Source organism: Triturus cristatus, chromosome 7 (genome assembly GCF_964204655.1).
Source record: "Triturus cristatus chromosome 7, aTriCri1.1, whole genome shotgun sequence".
Taxonomy (NCBI): Eukaryota; Metazoa; Chordata; class Amphibia; order Caudata; family Salamandridae; genus Triturus; species Triturus cristatus.
The window spans coordinates 937,107,768-937,132,300 of NC_140590.1; the positions used below are offsets into that span (position 1 = coordinate 937,107,768).

The window sequence follows — 24,533 nt, forward strand, 5'->3', positions numbered from 1 at the left end:
CCACTGCCCGCATGGCGTTGGCGTCCACCGCCATAATCCACCGCCCGCCACCCATTTACCCCCGCCATATTACCATGGCGGATGGAGCCCGGCGGACGGAAAGACCGTCCGCTGGTCGACACGTCGACCGGGCAGAAAAAGCCCATAACATGGAGGCGGTATCTGCAAGACACCGCCATTGATATTATGTAGCAGGCGGTCCTCAGCCTTTCCATGGCGGCATTGCCGCCATGGAAAGGCATGCGGTCTTCTGTGTTGGGGGCCGGTAGCGGGCCCCCAGGGTGTTGGGGGTACACATGGGGGGGTACCTATGGTACCCCCCTGCATTTGCATGTACAACGTGGCAGGCACTGCACGGTGCCTGTCACGTTGTACATTCAAATGCACAACTTGCATTTTTAACCTTGTGGCGGGTGCTGCTGGCAGCGCCGCCCGCCGGAATGTTAAAAATACGGGATGCGCCCGCCAGTGTGGCGGGCGCATCATAATTGCAAGGACGGGACCGCCTCACCTATTGCGGGCGGTCCCTTTATCCGTTACGGTGGCGGGCGGATCGCAATCGACCCCAAAGTTAGAAGAAGCAACAAGGAGCCAAATGGAGACGAAAAATTGAAAACAACAGTAACATTGTGATCAATCTGTCTAATGTCGAGCTGAATGAAGCAGAAATCCAACTACTATCATTAGGATTGACTTATTGTCAGGAAAGTGCTTTTAATTACAGTCAAAATCCCATTGCCGTGTTCAAATTTATTTAGAATTTGAAACTGCTAAATATCATAGACCAAGACATCAAAAAACATCAACAACGAGAGAAGTGCCAGAGGGCAGTGTTCGCTTGGACAATCTACAAATGTGACCTACAGGAATTGCAAAATGAAGAGACAGATTCTGGCATTACAATATCAACCGAACAAGTTATACAACAACAATCTCTTAATGTATTTGGCTACATTTAGACACCTTTTGGACCTAAATCGACATTTATGCCAATGATTCTACGTAATGCTATTGATATAATCAACGTTAAAATAACAGAGGAAATCAAGAAACACCGCCATAAAACTCAGAGCAAATAGACAATTCAATGATCATTACAAAAGATACTACAGCTTAATTAAAAAGTTGCAAAACAGTAATCAAGTAATCATCAGAAACGATGATAAAGGTGGTAATATTGTGTTGTGGCTGAGATCAGAATACCTGACAGAGGCCTATAAACATCTAAATGATGACGTATGCTACAGAGAAATGCACAACATAAGAGACATAAACAGCAAATTTCAAGACTAACAGCCAAGGTGGAAAAATGTAGGACTACTAACAATGGATGAACATCTGTTTCTTTGCAACAATTATCCAATAATGCTGGTCCTTTATTTTCACCCCAAGGGTCATAAAAATATTGTCCCAATACCAGGGAGACTTATAATTTTGGCTAGAAATAGTATCTTTGAAAGAACATCCCAATATGTTGATTTGTTTTTCTACAGAAATATGTGCATAGTTTACCATCTTTTATTCAAGATACAGGTGATTTCCTCAGAAGAATATGATATATCCTGGAACGGTGAATATCTATTAATAGCATTGGATATAACTTGGCTTTATACAAGCCTTAAGCAACAAGATGGATTGAGAGCAGTTGAATATTATCTCAGAAGCAGACCGCTGAGGCTATATAGTCATAGCAAAATGTTTTTATCCATGATCAGATGGTGCTTGAAAATAACTATTTTCGTTTTAATTGCGAAATTTTCTAACAACTAAGGGGAGTTGTCATGGGGGCCTGTCGGAGCTTTGCGAGCTTTGCCTTATGCTCGTGAGGCATTCCTGCAGAGACGATATGAACAACCTCCACCATACTTTACCTCCCTTTAGTATATGAAAAAAAAACACGAAGACCCGGGTGAAGGTTGGGGTCAGGTGAGCAAATCCTAGATGGTGTAGTAATGTGTTCTTCTGTATTCTGACCTTAAAACAAGAAGGATCGAGGTCAGAACCTACTCTAGTTGTGGCAAGAATGTGCTCCTCTTCCCAATGCTGGTAATGGATATAAACCTGGGTATGAACAATCCATCATTATGAAGAGGATGGATCCCAATAAAAAATATATAGGGAGAAACCAGGAAACCATCTAGGGCACCTCAACCTGGGTACAAACTATAGCATCAGAAAGCCTATTCCCTTAGTTCACATACAGGAACACATTCACACAGGAAAAGGAGGTACAGGTTGCCATTTTGTAATAACCTTGGAATGTGGTCCATGCCAACCGCCATTTTGTCCTCAAAGGGATACTCAGTTAAAACTCCACTGAATAGGGATGTCTGGATAAGTGCTCCCATGCAGTGAACTAAGGTTAGGGATATGGCACACCCAGCGCTGAAATTATATATAAACATAGGTGCTCCATGCACGAAAATAACTAGGTTAAAAAAAATGATGCACAGAACTCCAAGCACTGCACCGTGTGTAGAAAAGAGTGGTGAATGAACTGCCACTAAGTACCTAATCCAATATCACTGAATATGCAAGCGCTCCAGTGCATGCATTACTGGCTGCTTAAACAGCGTCCATGTGGTTCACTACCACAATGAGGGCTGCTTTCCACTATTGGCATCCGCTATAACTACCAAAAATAAGAGCTCCTGCGCACGTGAGAAATGTAGCTTGGAGCACTCCAATACACATCAGAAATTGTCAAAATCCAGTATTGCTCGATAGTACTCACGAGAGCAAGCGGATCAGCCAACCGAGCTGCAGTGTAGCACCACGCCACACCACAATCCAAAGAATCAGAGCGGAATGCTCTGAGTAGCACAGGGACTTGTCCGGAATCGTGAACAAGGGCTCAATACGAAGCAGCGTCGAGTTGAACGATACAGGTTTAAATGAGGTCTTACCCGGAAGTTCAACCTGCGCTGAGGCTCTGGCGAGTGGTTCCTGTTGGAGAAGGCTGGAATGCTAACCTCCAGCCAGGGTACGCTACAGAGCTCCGAAGCACACGTGACCAAAGCGGATTCAACCAGGCACCACAGTCAATCTTGTGTTTCTGGACTCCCATGTCTTCCAGGTTGGTACCCAGATCCCGAACCATGTTATCTGTTGGCTTCGCTATATAGATGACATGTTCAACATATGTAAGGGGTCAGTGATGAGAGCTGAAATATGTGTGGAAATGATCAACGGTAATTTAGTGAATTTGGAATTTACAGCACACATAAACAAACAAAAAATTGACTTTTTAGATGTGCAGGTGTATATAGAAAATAACAGAATTGAATCTCAACTACACAGAAAAACAACAGTTGGTAATTGTATACTGCACGCTAGCAGTTTCCACCCCAGACACCTTAAAGACAGAATTCTATATGGTGAAATGCTGAGGCTGCGAAGAATTGAGGAAGAAGTCAAACGAAGATTCTTGGCTCGTGGCTATTTGGCAAAAACCCTTAGTCGAGCTATTACAAGAGCCAATCAGGAAAATAGGGAGACCATTTTATTTAGGGACGGTTCGATCAGTAAGAATAAAAACGAGAATAAAAAACACAACACAAATAGTGATGAGACCAATGCAAGGCTAATTGTTACATACAACAAACAGAAACAACAGTGAAGATCCATCATTAACAAGCAGTGGCCCATCACTTTAACTGATCCAACCAGAGGATCCATACTACCTGAAAAACCTACTGTAACTTACGAGTTCCATCTATGAACAACCCATTGGTTAGCAGTAGTCCTGAAATAATTAAAACTAGTAATTGGTTCTCGTCGAGAAAAGGGTTCTTTAAATGTAGCTCAAGCAGAGCATGTCGATTTAGGGTAAATCCGTTTCAATAGTATACCGTATTCAGTGATAAATCGGTGACCTGCGGCCAGAGCGGCTGACTCTGGGTTTGATCCCCGGCACCAGCGGCACCCCACCCCAGCTCCGCATCATGTGTCTCTGGGCAATAGCTCACTTAATCTCCCTGACGGCCCCAGTGCCTTTAGACCCTTAGGGGTGATTAGTTTGTGCTTTACAAATATATATATATATATCTTTATTATTACAGAAATAAATATATATTTATAAAACAATTTTGACATAACTTTAAAAAAACTAAAAAAATGCATTTAATATAAGTTTAACTAACTACAAAAAACACAAGAAATAAAACATCACTTATTTATTTGATTTCAATTAATATATAAAACAACTAAGCTGCAGATTGTGAAACCAGAGACAACATTGACCATTTCCCCTTGAAGACTTATATGCTTATTTGCTTCTAACAAGACTATCATCTAGCTTAAGTGAATGTTAGTCAATTGTACATCACCATCATTTCAGTCAACTATTAATTCAAAACCAAAGTGGCAGAATTTATATTACCAAGTAAAGCTGCCAATTGACCACATAAACCCACATAAAGAATCAGTGACAGCTTTAGTTGATAGTGCTTTTTGAAAGCGGAGCAAAAAATACCGACGGAGAAAAGTGGAGTTTGCATTTGGACAGTGGCTGCTCCTCAAGGGAGGGCGGTGACGCGGGGCGGGGGAGGGGCAGGGTGAGGGTTAGTAAACTCCTGCATATGGCCAACCAGAGGTAAGTAAATAAATAACTAAATAAAACTAATTACATTGGACGAGCTGCATCGCCATTTGGCGTTGCAGCGCGCGCAATGTAATTTGTTTGATAGGGCAGTTTAAGGCTCAAGACACCATTTTTTCACAACTGATTGGGCCAGTTTGTAAGGTCATTCTTCCTAGAACTTCCAGTGGGCTTCTTACAAAACCTGAAAGTGTTTGTCAGCCGCAGACAACCAGTGAATTTTTGCCACAATTGTCTTAATCTTCTTTCTCTCAGCTGTAGGCCTAGGATTTCTCTCACAGATAGATTCTTTCATTTTGTAAGTATTCTCATAGTGGGAGGTGTGGTGTAATGGTCAGAGCTGACAACTTCAGAGCTGGGGATCCGGGATCATGACTCAGCGTCAGCTCAACATCCTGTGATTCTGGGCAAATCACTTAATTTCCCTGTGCCTATGGACAGCGTCTAGAGACCCCCACGGGTGATTTGCCGTGTTATACAAATCCAAGGATTATTTATTATTATTGCAGATGAAGAGAATCTCTTCTATACGGTGTATGTACAGGTCCGCATTGACAAGAGGAACGTAAAGTCTAAGATGGGTATACAGAAAAACAGTGACGTTCCATGCCAACCATAGTTGAAAATGTTCTCCCTTAACCACCAATAAACGTACTTTTCAAAGGTGAGGTCACTGAATACGTCTCACTCCTCCTCTCCACTTTCATGACCAGCATTATACAGAAAATTTCCACAAGATGCTGTGTGGTCAGGCTATCCAGAAGATGGCAATTTCCCTGGTCTCTTTATCCCCTGGGTTCCAAGGTGGTACCTTGTATAAGACAAAACAGAATATGTAACTACAAATTTGAAAGTTCTTCTTGTATTCTCAAAGTTAATCGTTCAGCCACACCAAAGATTGTAAAGAGGCAAGAGGCACAGAGTAGCAGTTGATATGGGAGAATGATAGTGGGTCATCGGTGAGCTAGAAGGTTGAGCTACTAGGGTTGGGATGTAGAAGAACATGTGTGTATTCTGGTGCATCAAAAAGAAGAAAAAATAAGTAAGATTCCGTTTTAAGAGAACTTTCTTGATATTTTTAAGAATTTGAAAACTCACCAAGGGTGCATTACTCCAACTTGAACTTCAGAAAGAAAGAAAACAATTAATCCCAGAGCCTGATTTTCAACACCTTGCTCAGTCCTTGGTAATAAGACTGGGATGCAGCACCTCCCTATTAGTAGGTATTTCCAAAATTCACCTGTCCCCCATTAATTCTGCCCTTCAGGAAGGAGCCAGGCTGGTCTCAGGAGCAAGAAAATTCTACAAAGTATCGACCACCCTGCTCTCAGATGGTCGTCGACAACTGAAAGTTCTGGAACTCTCCTTTGGAAAATTTAGTCTTTATGAAATCTAAAATAATCCAACAATCCTTCTCAGGAAGCACCTGCAGAATTTGGAACTCAAACCCTCTGGATATCAGCTTCATAACATCCTACGAGATAGTCATATATGAACTAAAAGCCTATTAATCAACTGCTACTTCCAACTACAAGAGCCACAAACTTCTGAATCCTTCTAACTCCTGAATCCCTTCAGATGAGCGACTTAACAGATCGACTTTTTCCCTGATGTAAATACTTGATACTTCAATCCTAACACTTTCAAATACATAATCCTTTATTTGCACTCACAACTGCACAATCAATTCTTGAGAATTATTTTTGCAGGTAACCATCAAGTCTGACGTGTATAGATTACAATGCACAGTACTGATGCTAAAACTGTTCTGGCACCAAATGTATTTCTGTACCTCTAACACTGATCTGCTCAGTAGGAATATTGTATATTACATGCATCCTATTATTTATTAATTTTGCCTTTGCAAAGTGCTCCATCACTTTCTGGTCTTGTTCATGCTAAACAAAACCACAACATAAATAAAGAAATAAACCTGTTCGGTGTCATTACAATACATCTGACGTTTAATTTTATGTTCTAGAATCAATAAAGTTCGAGATTTCATGAAATTACTAAGGGCAAGGTTATGGAGCTCCGAGCATTGGGAGTAGTGCTTAATTTGTAAAAGTAGTGCCAAGGCTCTCATCAGGAGGCCACCACAGGTTGGACCGGAAATTGCCCCTGGCAGACAGCCAATGATAGTTACAACACGGTACACTGACAAAATATCAACCTCCAAAATATCCCCATACAAAAATATTGTGACCAAAATATTGAAGTTAAAAATATCTACATCCTAAACTTATAATGGTAAGTACAAAAATATATAGAAAAAATATCGATGTCATGAATATAGTTGTACAAAATATCGTTTTTTTATATATATAAAATACATTAATAAATATTAAATATATTAAAGAATAAAATTAATTTAAAAAAATAGATTTAATATACATTTTAACAAATATACAAATAAACTAAATTTAAAAAAGATAAACACAAATGTAATAACTAATATATATATATATATATATATATATATATTTACTTTAAAACATGTATTAAACTAATACTTTTATTGTATTTTATATTTTTACAATTATATACAAATTCAACAAATACATATATGTGTGTGTGTGTGTGTGTGTGTATATATATAATGAATGAAAAAACTTTATTCGATTACTATTAACAATAATCATAAAAGCATCATCATAAATAAATACATAGTAAGCTAAAAGATGTGCACAATTTATACAAATCCAAAAAGAGCATCACATTTACATGGAAGTAGTATTCCTACTTTTAGGGAATCCACCTCGTTCATAATATAATAGCTTTCCTACATTTTACCACGCTTTTCAAAAAATTTGCCAGGCACCAAATAACGAATTCATTATTTAAAAATTGTAGTACTAAAAATGCTGGTCGACATTTTTTAAAATCTAATTTCTCGAAAATTGGTAACAACCATTTTTTCCTTATCAAAGTATAAAATCTACAAAAAAATATGCTGTGAATTGTAGATTGTATTGAAGTATCGTCATATATATATATATATATATATATATATATAATCTATTGGCGGTCGCCAGTAGATAGTTATAGTTAGGACCGTGTTTCCATAGGAAATCTGCAACATTCTATTTGGAATAACTTTGGCGCCGATTGATGAATCCTCGCGAAATTTTTAACATAGGTGGGGCGCTCCGCTCCGCTCCTACCCTGAAAGTCTCGGGGGGATTCGTCAAGCGCGGGCTGAGAAAAAAGGAGGGTCCCAAAACACGTTTTTCCCATGCAATTTTCTATAGGGACCTTTAGTCCAAGGTACAGCCCAAACGGCTGAACAGAATTACTTGAAATTTGGCAAAGAGGTAGTCCTCAGGTCAGGGATGTGCCTTTTGCATATCTGGAGTCAATCTGTTCATTAGTTTCTGAGAAAATTGCAGTTAAAAGTACATACATATCTATAGGCGCGCACCGTGCGCGCACGGTGCGCGCACGGTGACGTGCACGAGCGCAATTCTGATTGGTTGTTAGATGTCAGTAAACATTCGAATCGGTCGAAATCAGGAAGTGTCGGCCGCCATTTTGTCTCTCGCAGTCTGAGGCAGTGAAAAACAAAGGTGGAGAACGTGAAAAGGGGGCAGGGTGGACAGTTCTTGACCCCCTAGCCTTTGTCAGGGGGTCACTGAAGGACCCCCAAGGATGAAAAAAACATTATTTTTTTTTCGAAAAAGCACGGGGTGCGTGCACTGTGTGCGCACGGCACGCACAACGCATCGTGGGCGCTCGGTGTGCGAAGCGCACTAAGCGCCCACAGAGCGCGAATGGCGTGCGAAGCGCACCGTGCGCGCTCCGTGCGCGCACGGTGAAGAACCTGAAAAAAAAAAATATTAATAAATACATAACTTAGCATTTAAAAAACCGTACAAATTCACTTAAACAACCATAGGTTTCACACACGTTATAGTTAGGAATTAGCATTTAAAAAACCTTGCAAATTCACTTAAAAAACCATAGGTTTCACACATGTTATAGTTAGCTGGACATTTCCCTCGTAAAAAACCAATGAAATTCCCCCGTTATAGTTAGTGCAGGCAACTATAACTCACGCGACCGCAATCCTCTGCTGATGACGTCAGATATTACATCACTGATTACATATGTGTCTTTCTGAAAAATAAATATTTGGAATTTATGTGTAGCTAAAGATTAATGGAAGAAGACATGGGTAAATAGGTGTCTAAATACAGTGATGTAATATCTGACGTGGGAAATGTCCAGCTAACTATAACATGTGTGAAACCTATGGTTTTTTAAGTGAATTTGTATAGATATATATATATATGCTCCAACTGCACCCAAGACCAGCGCACTCGTGGACGGGTGCTCATAACGTGGAGGTGCAATGTGCGCGCTCACTCCATCTCCTCTACGGCCTTGAGAAAGCACTTACAGGGGTCTTTGCCTTTTCCAAAGTTGCTTTTAATTCGTACAATCCCCAATCAACATGACACGTTTCGGCTTACGCCTTAGTCAAATGTTTACAAGTTACGCGACAAAAAGCGGCAAACTTTTAAAATTCACGTACAAGGTCACATGATGCATTTGTCATTGAAAATCAAAGAAGGGCCACTCTGATTAGAAATTCAGGCGCCATATTGGAGTGTATAACCGCAAGTCAAATCCCTGTAACTAAAGCAGAAGTTATATACATTGCTAAACTACCAAGACTGCATAATATGTAATCTTGTCAGAATGTGTGCAAATTTCATTATTGTTCCATATCAAGAAAAATAGAAATCCATAACACACAATTTTAGCGGGATAAAACCAATTCCTAAATTACGGCGTATATCGGCTATGGTTCCTGAAATAAATTCCTTCAAATTATGCCGTGTATCGCCTTACACTTATAATTGATACATTTCCTAAATTGCACTGTGAACCAAAAACATAAAAGGCCATAAAAAGGACTTTAAAATGGTGATCAATCGTTAGAGTGACAACAAATGTTCCCATTCAAGACAGTCTTGCAAATTCACTTGCACATGACCTTTCCTACCCTCACGAGTGCACACCTTTCTTTTTGAACACCTTCTTCTCATCTCCATCTGGAGCACCAGCATTGTATATAGAACTGTGCAGACTACTCATGCTGCTTCACTGAATAAATCAGTATGCTTTGAATATAACCGATTGTAAGATTTGATTATATGATGATGCTTTGTTCTAGATTTTAAATTGTGCACCGCTGCGACCATTGTTTCTTGTACTACGGTTTAGGGAGGCTCCTAGTTTCATTGATGTATAAAGAAATAAAGGTAGACGTAGCTCACCCTCCTCTGGGTGCCTGAGAGAAATGGGAAACTGATTTGGGTGGCCACTCTCTGACAGGGACTGGGCACGAATCTGTAACCTGTTGGAGATAGTCTCCAGCAATTCTCGCTTTAAATTAATACGCTTTAACTTTCTTCATCCTACTTATGTGACACCTCTGGCTTTAAGCAGGTATCCCCAAATAGATCTGCTGCCTGCCCTCAAAGCAGCTTCTTGGGAGCAGTTTTTATGCATATGGCCTGGGGATGCCCCCAGTACAAACCTTCTGGATGTTGGTGGTTTATAAACTTAATTTCACCACAGCACTGAGATACCTTTAACCTACATTTCTGTCTACTGGGGAACATTAGCTGGCCAAAGGAATGTAAAATATCAGGCAAATTTCTACAGCTGGCATTGTTATTAGCCGGGAGCTGGGTGGCTATTACAGAGGTGGGAGAGAGGACGCCATCGGAGGAACTCTGGAACAGGGATGTAGCTGAGTGATTGTTGGAAGAAGAGCTACGTATAAATCACAGTAGGAGGGATGAAAAACTTTGAGATGATCTGGAAACTTGGTTGGCCTTGCATAAGAAATGTTTGGACCCTGCAGGAGTCCAATTAAATGATGAGGACACTGAGCTTTAGATGTACCTCTGACACTCCCACATCTGTATCTGGAAGGACATCACCATGTACTTTGTTACTATAATTGGGAATGGTAATTGTGTCATGTAATTTGCTAATACTACAGCATCTGAATGTCTTGTATAGTGGCTGTACTGCGGAGCGACCGTTTGTTGATAGTGCTGCATTGTTGTTTATTATCAATAAAATGAAAATACAAATTTTAAAACAAATTATGATCCATGACTGACACTATTGTATATTCGGTAAAATACCTATCAGTAAACATATAATTAATATTAACTGTTTATCCAGAATATGGAGCACTGCTTCTAATTGATAGGTCTTTCTTGCCAAACAAAATAGTTCTGTTTGTTTGGGCAGTGCCCTATTATAGCATTTATTTTCTGTGGCTTATTAACTGTAGCCTCTGTAGTGAGAGAGGGAGAGAGAGAGTGTGTGTGTGTGTGTGTGTGTGTGAGTGCGCATGCATCTGTTTGTGTGTATGTGTGTTTGTGTGTGTATGTGTATAATTATGAAAAAGAAGGAGCAGGAAACCCTGGCTAGTGCCCAAGTTTTAGGCGGAGAGCAGCTCCTTTATATGGAACACTTTACAACGCCACCCGCACTGTAAATCTGCTCACCTTAAATGTTTGTTTTGCTACCAGAGTTTTTAAACATGGAATTAGCACATTGCCATCCATGCTGAGCTGGAAAGTGACAAAGTATTTCAATATTATTATAGCAAAGTCTTTAAACATAGGGTTAACAAGTGCCATCCATGCTGAGCTCAAAAATGACAAAAGCCTTTTGCCCATCCAAGCACCGCATTAGTTCTTTGGATTGGTAAAATAGCATCCATGCCAACCTGGAATGAATAATCTACTAGCATTGATATGTGAATGTATAATATGTCGGACATTGTTCTCTTATGCGGTGCATATGACACTTCTCTATAATATCTTACTGTAAATTGGTATATTTGAATATGGGGAGTGTCTGAAGAAGTGAAAGGACACAAAACTTCACTTGAGAAGACGTTAATGTGTGTGCATAGCTGGCTTTTATATTTAGCCATGACATATTTCAAAATGTTTTGTCCTTTATAGAAAGCTTAAAATTAAAAATAACTTTTTTAGAAAAGGAATGATAAAATCATAACAATATTTTGTATCTGCAAAAATGAGTTGTTATGGTATGTGCCAAGAACAACATACATCATATACTGCATGGTCGGCCAATGTTCAACATTACATGAAGTAACTTTTTCTCAAATTGCTAATAGTGTGTTGAACACTCTGCAGGTTTTTAGTATTTGTGTTTTTTTTCATGAAACACGATATTGTCAAAAAATAAGTTTGTTCCAAATAATTCTAAGACACAGTTTTATTGTCATAGGAAATTGATGTTGGACCGTGAATCTAAGGCTCACTGCAATGGAAATACGCATCACCACGACGAAAGACCAGCCCATGGCCACCAGCAGGTCAGCGAAGAACTCAAGCGGACCGGAAGGTGATCAATGTTGGTTTTCACATTTCACAAAAAGGTGGATGAAATGCAGCTTACGAGTAGCTGGGATGTAATAGTTAAAGACAAGACACGTGGCAGGGGAGTAGCTGGGGAAGGGATATGATGCCTGGCCAGCTTCCTAATTAATTGAATGTCTGCTTTTAAGCAAAGCAGAAGCAAAACTCAACAGGGAATTAAGATTGAGAACGAGTCACATATGACAGGAAGTCTTCCTATAACACTTCCTTCATGTTGGTAAACGTCAACACTCATCTCTAATTGAATAGAATCTCTTCATATCGCACCCCACCTCATAGCAAGCCTAGATATAACTCCTTCACATCTCTCTCGCACTACTGCTTCACTATCCCCAACACCCTTTGGTTTTCATCTTGCAATCTATGTTTTTAAAAGCATTGCCACCACAGATTCACCATGGGTACATCTTCCCATAATATTTTCCAACCACATGTCGTATTTTGAGCTTTCAATCAAAAGGGGAAAAGAAGAACAGAAAAGTAACAAATTTTACACAAAAAGGGAATATCATTTAACAATGAGAACTCGGTAAATCTACTTCAATCAAAGGAAGAATTACTCTGTTGTTGTGAACAGTGTAATGTCAAAGCCACAAATAGTATTAGACCTGTGTGGCCTTGAATTTGCAAAATCAATACAATCTTGCGCATCATAATTTGCCAAAATACACCTCGTGTGAGCAAGTATTTCAAATCACATCATACTCGGGGCTTATTTAACAAGTTTTGCCTAAGCCTTGTGCCCAAACTATTCAGTTGTGTCAAACTTAGGGCTTTTGTTTTTTTCTTTTGACACATTCCCCATAGGTTTGCTGTTGTTCACAAACCCAATGCAACAGAAATGTATTAATGTATTTTATTACAATTTCAACTGAGAGCAATATGTCAAAAATAGAAATCAGCCACCTTATGCATGTAAACCACTAAACATCCCTAAAAGCACACAATAAATAATATAAAATAAATTCTCAAATGATACCTAACATCGTTGTATGCAACATAAACAAACAGAGTGAGAGGAGGGAGAAGAAAGACTCAGAAGCTTCTTATTTGTGGTTGGTTTGTGAAAATAACTCTGGAGTAAAGACAAACTGGTTATTAAATTTGTTATAGAGCCGTGATCCAAATCAAATCTTATGGAATAATGAGAGGGGAAAAACTTTTTGGGCCACACTCTACAAAACCTATGACATATCCAAGCCGACGACGAATCTCTTCCAAGCTTTGCAAAGACTTTAAAATAACCCACACTCGTCTATTGGAAAGTTTGACTGTCAGAAATCGCTCGAGAGTTTGGATCTAGGTTGTAATATTGGTTAGGTAGTGCATTTTACATAGACATCAAAAAACATACTTTTACAAAACAGGCTCATGGAAACCAGCTGTACTGAGTGTCATGGGGATCATTCCAAGTTTGTGGGACACACGCTATGTCCCTGCTATTATCACAGTTCAAGGTGGAGAATTAGATGGTAAAGTTATGAGTGTATTGTATTACTGTTCGAATATTTAGAGTACATTTTCCAATCCAGTGACTCTTTTAACTACTGTTCAGAATCCCTTGCAAATTCTAAGAAGTCTCCGATGTAAATGACAAGTTAAATGCATGTCTGCTTTCTGCAACCCCAGAGTGCCGCAAAAGGGACTATTCTAATGTGTACACAATATTTTAATGTTCTAAAGAGGCAGTTTCATTTTAAAACCCATGTTGTCCACGTGCTGTGATTTTTGTATACAGGCTGTTTGGTGGACTGATACAAGATATTAGAAGAAAAGCCCCCTGGTACTGGAGTGACTTCTATGATGCGCTCCATCTTCAGTGTCTTGCCGCCATTTTGTTTATATACCTGGCAACGGTGACGAATGCTATTACCTTTGGCGGTATGTTGGGGGATGCAACAGATAACATGCAGGTAGGTAATACAAAATATTTGAATACTTTATCTCTTTTTTCAAAGAATCATTAATATAAGCAAAAAGCTGCACAATTCACAAATAGTATTAATGTTTGACTTCAATGTTCTAAAATTGAATGAACAATATTTTTCATAGGCGCACCAATGGAAGGAAGCATGCTAGACCAATGTTTTTTACCTGTTAGCATAACATAATATATTTCTCTGTTAACTAGTGATTACAAGAATGACAATGTGGAATTTAGGTATTAGACAGAAATTCTTTCAAATATGCTCCACAGTAATCCACAAAAAGATTTGCTTTTGCCTTCTGGGTATCTCCAATATGAACCATTAATTTTGTGTACTATATATTCAATTAGCTGTTTAAGTAAAACAGATTTGCTTATTTTGAATTTCAAAACTTTTTTTTAAATCTTCCAAAGACATGCTGAAAATCCATAACCACCTTCCAGTGAAAGGCTGTAGTGTAGTCAATGCTGAATTAAAAGTCTTGACAAGAAAGAAACCAGTTTTTGATTTTACTTCAGTTTTCGCAGTGCTAATATTTTAGAGAGGTTTATAAAGCATTTTCCTTGTGTGTTGTCAGTCGCATCAATTTTCTCAGTGTAGGAGACAAGTGAATTAAGAGGCGCTCAGTGTGCAAACAAGGGTGCCTTGTCCTTGTGCTCTTAACTGTGCATAGTGTCAGCCTCCCCTGTGATGGTTCCACTCTGCCTTGCCCTACGCACAGAGTATGCTCAAGCGGTTTGTAGAAAAGTGCTTGTTATGTCTCAAGAAAGGTGTCTGTCGGAGATGGTCAAATGTAAAAGTGTGACAGATGTGTGTAGAACAACGTATTTGAAATACGAATCTAAGAACTTGTTAATGTATGCTATTGCATCATTATATTTTTTCTTTTAACATTTCACATAACTCCCGTGTGTTTAGTGTGTATTACCTGTCGCCTTCCGTGGGCAATGCCGCAACCTGGAGGACAAAGCAACATAACCGTGTTTTAAAGCACATTAAATATAAAAAAATCCTTAGGATGTCATGACCTGGAGCAGGGGCGTCACGTAGGCCCCCGTGGTGCATGGGGGTCTCCATCGTTCAGGGGGCTCCACTCAGCCTTAGAATATCTGTGAGATACTGAAGTCTCGCCGTACCACAGTCTGGGTAGAGGGTCATTATTACTACAAATATGATACTTCTCGAAATTGCAAGATAACAATCTATTTTTAGTATACATTGCAACTACTAACATTTATATATTTTTCCAGATGTAGCACATTTAAATAAAAATCATCTTTAATACAATGCCAGAATCTAAAAATGCCAAATGTTATGGACTGTGCTTGTTCAGCGTTACTCTCCCCCTGCTAATTGCATTTCACACCTATGAAGTCTGGAATAAAACTTTGGATGCCCACTGGAATGCTTTACAGGGATTAGAAAAATTGTTAGAGAGAAAAATCTCACGAGTTTTACTTTAAAAAAATGTTGAGTTTTAAACATTATGCACAGGAGACCATTCTCACATTTTAAATCAAACTCTCCATGGATCAATCCTTCACTGTACGCTTTGACACGCCGAAACATGTCTATGTCTGACCAATCAATATTAAAACCTGTCTGCCATATCTTTATTGTTTCAGGGCGTGCTGGAGAGTTTCCTGGGCACCGCTGTTGCCGGAGTAATCTTTTGCCTGTTTTCTGGACAGCCCCTCACCATCCTGAGTAGCACCGGCCCTGTGCTGGTGTTTGAAAGGATTCTGTATAGTTTCAGCGTGTAAGTCATCTTGAAACCATCTATCAACTGTGGCCTGTGTGCTTTAGAGAACGAATACATCATTGCAAGTGTTTGTGAAACTCTGTTTGTCTGAACCTGAGAATAAAACACAGTCGTCAGTCAAACACAGATGAAGAGACAGGACAAAGAAAGTAGTGTTAATTCTGTTAGGGGGATTTAAAAAAGAGTCACTTTGAGGCCTCTATCAGGTGCTTGTCCAGATGTCCTTGTCTTTCATTCACACATGGCGGAAGACAGCTCTATTATTTGTACTTTGTTTCTTTAAATATAATGTTAATAATGTTGAGGAGCTATCATTCTTGGATCGACCTCGCCGGACAGCAGTTGGCCCCCCAGACTTTGTGGCACTCAGTCAAGCAATCCCCCTCTGAACCTTGGTTCAACGAATCTCTGAAGGCACAAAAACTAACCTGTAGGAAACTTGAAAGGAGATGGAGGCTAGCACAGGATGTCCAAACTAAATCTAACTACAGAGAGGCCATTTACACCTATAAAAAGCTCATTCTGAAAGTCAAATCAGACTTCATAAAAGAAAAAATAGAAGCAGCTAACGGCTGCGCTAGAAGACTTTTTACCATGGTTAAAAAACTCTCTAAGCTTCAGGAAACTCAAGTCCAAGAAAGTAGCCAGCAATTCTGTAATAAATTAGCTGATGCCTTTCAACTTAAAGTTAAACAAGTCTTCAATGCTTTTGTGCCCCATAGCAGCCCAAGCGCCAGCCACACATTTCACACCAAAGTAGATAGCGCCTTGACCACCACACTTCCCATCTTTCCATCCATCTTGCTCGTCCGCACCATCAGATTATTCTCTCTAATCAAGTCTGGATCCCCCCTTGATCCCTGCCCAAAAATCTTGCATATGGTCCCTGAAACCATTGCATCCGCCATCTGGCCTATTTTTAGCCAAATTATTACCATAGGGTATTTTCCAACCGATTGGGGAAAAAAAGCTTCCATTCTGCCTCTGTTGAGAAATCAAATCTTGATCCAGAGGGCACCTCCAATTATAGACCCATCTCCAGGCTACCATTCCCTGCTAAGGTCATCAAAAGATTCCTAAATGAGGAACTGTCCTCCTTTCTCATGGAAGGAGACACTCTGGACCACTCGCAACTTGGCTTCCAGGCTCACCACAGCACCTAATTGGCACTCATTACAGCCACGGAGGAACTCAGGCAAACCATTGACACAGGGGGTAGTGCTGCCCCTATCCTTTTAGATCTCTCAGCGGCATTCGACTTGGTCAATCATGACGTGTTGGTTGAACGCCTTGCCTCATTAGGGATAAAGCACTCCTCCTATTTAGATCTTTTCTGTCCAACAGGACGCAATCAGTGGCTCATGATGTATTCACTTCCCCGGATTTCTCACTTCCTTGTGGAGTCCCGCAGGGCTTATCTCTGAGCCCTAGTCTTTTTAACCTGTATGTCACCCCCTTAGCCAAACTAATAAGAAGCTTTGGTTTCTCGCTGGTGTCCTACGCTTACGGCACACAGATTATTGTGTTTATCAACGGCTCAGCTACTGATAAGGCTTCCCGATTTCAAGACTGTATGGGTCATATAGGGAAACTGGATGCAGGCTAACTGTTTGAAGTTAAACATGTCAAAAACAGAAGTCATGCTGTTCGGCATTACACCAGGCATCTGGTCAGACAGCTGGTGGCCAAATTACATGGGTTCTCCTCAATACTCGCCAGCAAGGTAAAACATCTTGGTGTCGTCTTCAACTTCAAGCTCTCCTTTGAATCACAGATCAATCAGACCACAGCTGTATGTTTTTTTATCCTTAAAATCCTAAAAAAGGTACTCCTTTTCATTCCATTTGAACTAAGGAAAACAGTGGTCATGGCCTTAGTTGGCTCTAGGCTGGACTACTGCAGCACCCTTCTTACCAGCGCGAGCAAGCACAGCATACAGAAACCTCAGGTGACGCAGAATGCCGCTGTCAGAGTTCTGCTTGGGCTTACTCGTTTTGACTCGGCCTCGAAAGCTCTGGCTGAGCTCCTTTGGATATTAAAGCGCTTTACAAAGGATGGGAGGAAGGACATAAATGAAATATCGACATTAAGTAAGAATAAAAAACAGGGATAATCGCATAATTACAAGACCAATAAGTCAAGGAGAGTAATACAATAAACAGGTATATAGCGGGATACTAAGGGGGGCACACAATGCGGTAAAAAGAACAACATCAAATGATGGTACAATGGTTGTAGGATCAATGGCTTTGAATAGGTGAACCTAGCCCAATTAAGGTAAGAAATTATTCATTTGGAATCTTTTGGGTTCCAGTTTGAAAGCTGTCGTTGAGGAGATTCTGTGCAATTCCGGTGGAAGAGAGTTCCATATCTTTGGTGCAGCGCCAGAGAAGGCTCGGTGACAAGTTCTCTTTTTGCTAAGGATGAGTGGTTTCAAGAGGAAGGTGTTGGCACTTCTTGAGACTCTACCACAAGATAATTCAACCTTTTGCGCTAGGTACCTGGGAGTTTTGAAATGCAGGGCTTTGTGCGTCAGAACGGCAATCTTTAACTGAATTTGAGCTTCGTAGGGCAACCATTTAAGAGATTTTAGGACTGGGGCTATGTGCTCATTTCGTTTGCTACCTGTAACCAGTCTAGCCACAGCGTTCAGTGATTCCCTTAGTGGAGCCAGAGTGTATTTGGGAAGACCACCGAGCGTAGCGCTGCCGTAGTCCAGTTTTGGCAAGACACGCGCTTTGACCACCTGCTTGAAATCAGATTGTGGAAGGAATGGTTTGATATTTCTAAGTGTCCTCATCAAGTGATTAGCTCCCATAGACACATTTCTGATGTGATTTTTCATATTCAAGTGCTTGTCCCGGGTGATTCCGAGAAATTTGGCTGAGTCTATGATGACAGGGGTGCGTGGGAAGCGGTGAGGTGATTCAGCCAAAGGTCTAGCTTGGGGATGTGGTTCAGAGGAGAGATGAGAAGGAATTCAGTTTTGGAGGTGTTGAGCAGGAGAGGGTTCTCAGTTAACCAAGTTTGGGTAGACGTTAGGGTTTTGTTGAGTGTGATGATGTTATCTGGGGATGAGATTTTCAAATAAAGTTGCGTATCGTCCGCATACATCTGGAAGAGAATGTCCGTGGAATTTAGTGAATTAGCTAATGGTTCCAGGAAAAGGTTGAAGAGGATAGGTGATGGGGATGACCCTTGGGGGACACCCATAAGTACTGGAGAGGGCTGGGAGAGGGAGTGGTTAGCCATGACTCTTTGTGATCTGTGGTGGAGGAAGGACGAGAACCATTGTAGCACCTGACCCAAGAAATCCATCCTGTTCTTCAGAATGGATAGGAGGTTGTCGTGATTAACCGTGTCAAAAGCGGAGGAAAGGTCAAGGAGGATTAGGAGGCAGGAATCATTTTGGTCAAGCATTTTTAAAATGTCATCCATAACGTGAGTGAGAGCCGATTCAGTACTGTGCCCCTCTGAAAGCCGGATTGATGCTGGTCAAGGAGTTGGAAGTTCTCTATGTGAGCACAGAGTTGGGATTGTACGCATTTTTCTATGAATTTGGTTAGGTTGGGGATGTTGGAGATACGGTGGAAGTTATTGAGGTCAACTTTATCTGCGTTAGTTTTTAAAAAAAAATATAGGTGACACCTGAGCTGCTTTTAGGCAGTCCAGGACCATGCCTTGTGAAAGAGAAGCGTTTACAATCCTTGTCCAGGTGGGGATGAGTATATTCTTGATTTCTTTGAAGATGGCCGGGGGCAACGGGTCACTGAAATGGTTAGATGGGTTAATATTCTGAAGAATCTTGTAGATGTCATTTTCACTGAATGGGGAAAAGGTGCCCCATGATGCATTGTTCTTAGTGTTCAGGCTGATAGGTTTGCACTTTTCTGAGAGGTTAAGGGGTGGTGTGGACCCGGGGGATGGCAGGAGAGCCTTCTTGGAGGCGAGTTCAATGGTGATGAGTCTTGATTTCTCAGTGAAGAAAGCAGCTAGGTCGTCGCATGAGGATGGGCTGCCTCCGGAGTCAGACCTACCACTGATTGCTGTTTGACAAGTTCAAAAAGTTTCTTGGGGTGGTTAGCAGCTTGATCAAGTTGGTATCTGAAGTAGTCTGCTTTAGTGTTCTTGATTTGTTTGTTGTAGAAGCTCCTAACATCTCTAAGGAGTTTTAGTTGGTCCAAGGAGGGTTTGGATCTCAAGTAACTTTCAACTGCCCTAAGGTTGCGGCGTTCCGTATTTAAATTGTCGTTGTACCACGTTTTGGATATTTTTGTTGAGGTCTTTTTTTGTTGGAGTGGAGCAATGTCATCCATGATGTTGGAGATGGTCGAGTTGTAAGAGTTGGTGAGTAACTGAACATCAACCAGGTCAGCTTGGGAGTAAAGGGCAGATTTACAGTGGGCTGCTAGTTCATCAGAGTTTATTGATCTGAGGTCCGTTTTCAAGATCTTTGATCTCGTTAGTTGACCCTTCCTCATCGACACCTCCCTGTTAATATATAAGAGGATGCAGTGGTGGTCGGACCAATCGCAAAGGGTAATGGTATCCAATGTGATGGTCTGTCCTTTCGAGATAATGAGGTCTAGAGTTTCTGCTTTATGAGTTGGTTGGTCACAGTGCTGAATCAGTTCTTGATCATTTAAGAATTATTTAAGGAAAGTTACCGAAAGGTTATTGGGGTTAGACTAGTGAAGGTTGAAGTCACCAAGGACGCGTCTGAGTCGACATTGCCAGCGATGATTTCCATTAGTTGCCCGATGAAGGGGAGATTGTCTCCCAGGGGGTGATAAAAAGTGTTAAGTTTGCAAACCTGGATTGAGATACTGAGACAAAGGTATTCACAGGAGGAAGGCGAAGAGGACTCCAAGTGAGAAATCGAGAGTGTTCCTATGAATACAGGCTAACTCACCACCCAGCTTCCGAGCTCTGTCTAGCCTAATTATGTCATAAGTAGGAGGTACTAGGAGGTCTAAGATAGGAATGGAGGCGGGATTTAGCTAAGTTTCAGTGACAATGATGTTGGATGAGGTCAAATATATCAGAGGCGTGTTTACTGGCTGACCTGCAATTGAGTAATACACATTTAAGTCGTAACGGATTTATGGGGGAAGGAGTCTGGATGACGTTCACTCTCGTGAGGTTGTCTTTATTGATGACTCTAAGGTTGTGATGAGGTTCTCTGTTAGGGTTAGAATGGATGGTTTGTATTTGTCTCGGCGGGATTACAAGACAATGAAGGAACTCATCAATATCTGGTCAGCGTCCAAACACACACATAAGAGATAAATTACATCAGCAAAGCAGTTGCCAATTTTTATAAACCTTACTTCTTGTGAAATAAAGACCATCATTTTAATTCTAAGTCCTTTTTACACAAGACCCTGGCCAGTTTCACCACTTTTACTCATGGTTATATGATCTGTTTCTGACATGACATCACTTGATCAAAACAGAATCTCTAAAAAATATTACAAGGGCCGTATGTTCTTTATTATCAGTCAGCTAGAAACAACATTCGGTCCATTAGTCGCAGGATCAAGTTTTAATAAGATTTGTACATTTCAGGTAAACAAGTGGAGGTGTTGAGGATCATGTGTTGTAGTCACAGTGAAGGTAACAAACTGCATGATGTCTGCCGAGACATCTTTTATACAGAAACAATGGTATACTGTAAGTGTGCATATAATGCAAAGATTTTATGATATGTTAGGCAGCAGGTGTCAGACAGGGCATGATTTTTGTCTATCACAAACCATCCAAAATGAATATTTATCCTTATTTTGGTGAACAGACAGGATCATAGCTCTGATAAATTAAATGTGTCAGCCTGATTAGTGCAATTTACTTGCTTGTGATATTTAACTTAATTCTATTGCTTTTTTCTCAGCGATTACGAACTACATTATTTGGAGTTTCGGCTCTGGATCGGGCTCTGGGTGGCCTTCTACTGTATCATTTTAGTTGCGACTGAAGCCAGTTACCTGGTGCAGTATTTTACCCGTTTCACAGAAGAAGGCTTCTGCGCTCTGATAAGCTGCATATTCATCTATGACGCCAGTAAGAAGATGGTGGCGCTTGCAGACAACTTCCCCATAAACTGGGCATACAGCATTAATAATGTGACTGTCTACAGCTGTGGATGCTTTCCTTCCAGTGCAGGTAAAAGCATGTTTACTTCTGAACATGTATGTAAATGACTACTTTTTAATTGTGTCAACAGAGGTGTGTGAGAACAAAAACCGTTACCAGATAAAAGTGGTGTTTTTTTTAATAGCCTTACTTATGGATCCTAGAGAGGTGATGTATTTAAGAATAATATGTCTGACATTAATTTTTTTTTTAAATCGAAACATTTAAATAAAACATATACAGGCACATGCATCAAAAGAAAAACCGGTCGCAAACGGACAGATTCTCAGAATCTGCCCCTTTGCGACCGGTATTTTTGCATTTGGGATGCATCATCCCAAATGCAAAAATTGCAATTTAAGTAATATCTAAATTGCGAATACTTAAATTGCAATTGCAATTGAGGAATCGCAAATTGAGATTTCTTAAATTCAATGCATTAAAGTAAAACAATTAGTGATTTTGCTAATAGGGGGCGCAAATTACCATGAAGTTAAACTTCATGGTAATTTGCAAAAACTTTGAAAAATGCACTAAAGTGCATTTTTCAAAGTTCCATTTTACACACACACACATGCCCTTGGGGCATGTGTGTGTGCAAGTTGTACTCATATGCAGATTTCAGGGGTGCAACAGGATGTCCTTTTGACACCCTGGTGCCCTTGAAATTGCATTCTCAATTTGCGATTCTCTAATTGAGAATCGTAAATTGAGAATGTCTTCCCATTCATTCCTATGGGCCTCTAGGCCCATATGAATGAATGGGGAGGTATTCCTTAATTGCGAGTCGCAATTAAGGAATGTTTAGAAATCGCTATTTTTAGAGCGATTTCTACATGCATAGGCTTTTGTGATTCCTTAATTGCGATTCCTTAAAAATCGCAATTAAGAAATCGCAAAAGCCAACATTGATGCATGTGCCTGATAGTGTTGTGTAATATAGATTGTTCCCGAAATATCAATGGCATCTATTAATATCAATAATAATGAAGATAATTTCCTTAGGAAAAGTCCATTAATGATTCTTCTAGGACCTTTCAATGTTATTGTCTTTCAGGTGTGTATTACTTCTAGAGCCACCAGTAATGCTTTATCAGTGTGCCGCCATGTTTTTTTTATGAAAAGAGAACACAATTATATTTTGCTTACTCTGGTTCTTGCTTGGCAGCCATTACAAAGTTTCTGAATGTGGATTTTCAATAGTAGTTACCGGATATTGAAAAGATAGAGACCTACAGAAAGGAAACAAATGTCAGGCATAATATGAATCTTAAGACTGAAGAATGGATTTTAAAAGCTGTTCCAGATTCCTTCAGCCTCTCATTGTTTCCTGCAGCAACAAACTCTCTGTGAGCATGATTAAAAAAAGAATACTTTTATATATTGTAGATTTCGTCATATAGGGGCTCGATTTTGATTTTGGTGGATGGGTTACTCCGTCACAAGCATGACGGAAATCCCTTCCACCATATTTTAAGTGCATAATATCATATGGCACTTGTAATACGATGGACGGGATATCCATCACTTCTGTGACGGACTACACCAGTGCTTAATTTGAGCCCTGGTTGCCGATGGGGGCCACCGGCTCTCACTCTTGAGGACCAGCACATATTTTTCCTCATCAAATATTTCCGAAAGCAAGATAGGGAAGAAAACATTCACTGGAAAGAAAGAGGTAGAGCAAGACAAGATAAAAAGTTACCAAAGGAGAGTGCAGTGACCTGAAAGAGAGAAAAATGAGCATGCTTTGGTAGTGGATTAAAGAGGCATAAGGTGTATTCAGGACTATGCAGCCTTAATATTTGCTGCGCTGACCTGTGAGTCTCTGGGAGTTCACCAACTTTTATGGAGCCCACCCTAGAATGTACAAGGTGGGCCACACTAGCATGTCCATAAACCTCGCCTTAAGATCAGAGCACTCATACAGAAAATACACCACACTTGCACAATTTCAGTATGAGAAAATGCAGTTCTCATTCTGCGTTCCGGAACTGGATTTGTAAATTCTTGTATTTGCACGCCTAACTTTCACTTAAGGACTCAAATACTTTGAGACTCAGTCCTAATAGCAGAAGTTGTTTTTTAACTAATTCAGAGGAGTGTGCCTGAGAGAAATACGCGTCATGACGATAAAGTGTGTAGTATGTTGACTTATCAGTGACAGGAGTAACTTCTTGAGGCTGCCAGGAGCAGGGTTTTCTCAAAGTGTAAGCTATACTGTTTCTCTAGCACGTCGCTTTGGGCCAAAGGGGGTGCAGCACAGACCACAACCAGTTTGTTAAGTGTGAAAAAGGCCGCTTTATTGAAGACAGGTGCACCTTACAACAAATATCCTTGGCCTGCGCCGTACAAAACTAAACCTCACTAAATATTTTCTTCCTGCCTTACCCCCCACCCACACCCCTAAAGTTTCCGCATTTGCAACCATTTATAAACCCCCAACTCTGTCTTCCCTGCTGACTCATTAAACGTGTAACGTCTTATCATTTCCTAAAATAACGATCTATGTAACCTTCCTATGTTACTTCCCCTTCCTGCGTGTACCCGGAGTGACATTTTTCAACCAATAAACTTAAACTGTAAACAGATCTACCAACTATTACTAAGGAGAACGCCACTCAGAAAATTCTGGCCCCAGACTTTTCTGACCCCCCCCCCCCCCCCCCCCC

At 40.4% G+C, this 24,533-nt stretch overlaps 1 protein-coding gene across 1 annotated transcript in view; it reads left to right on the forward strand.

Annotated features, from left to right (window-relative positions):
* LOC146810881 (electrogenic sodium bicarbonate cotransporter 1-like) overlaps positions 1-24,533 on the forward strand; it is a 358,834-nt gene that overhangs the window by 215,421 nt on the left and 118,880 nt on the right. Inside the window, exons 8-11 of the mRNA XM_085617923.1 lie at positions 11,888-12,004; positions 13,778-13,952; positions 15,593-15,726; positions 21,620-21,891. Coding sequence (XP_085474049.1) covers positions 11,888-12,004; positions 13,778-13,952; positions 15,593-15,726; positions 21,620-21,891 — 698 coding nt within the window. The remainder of the gene's footprint in view (positions 1-11,887; positions 12,005-13,777; positions 13,953-15,592; positions 15,727-21,619; positions 21,892-24,533) is intronic.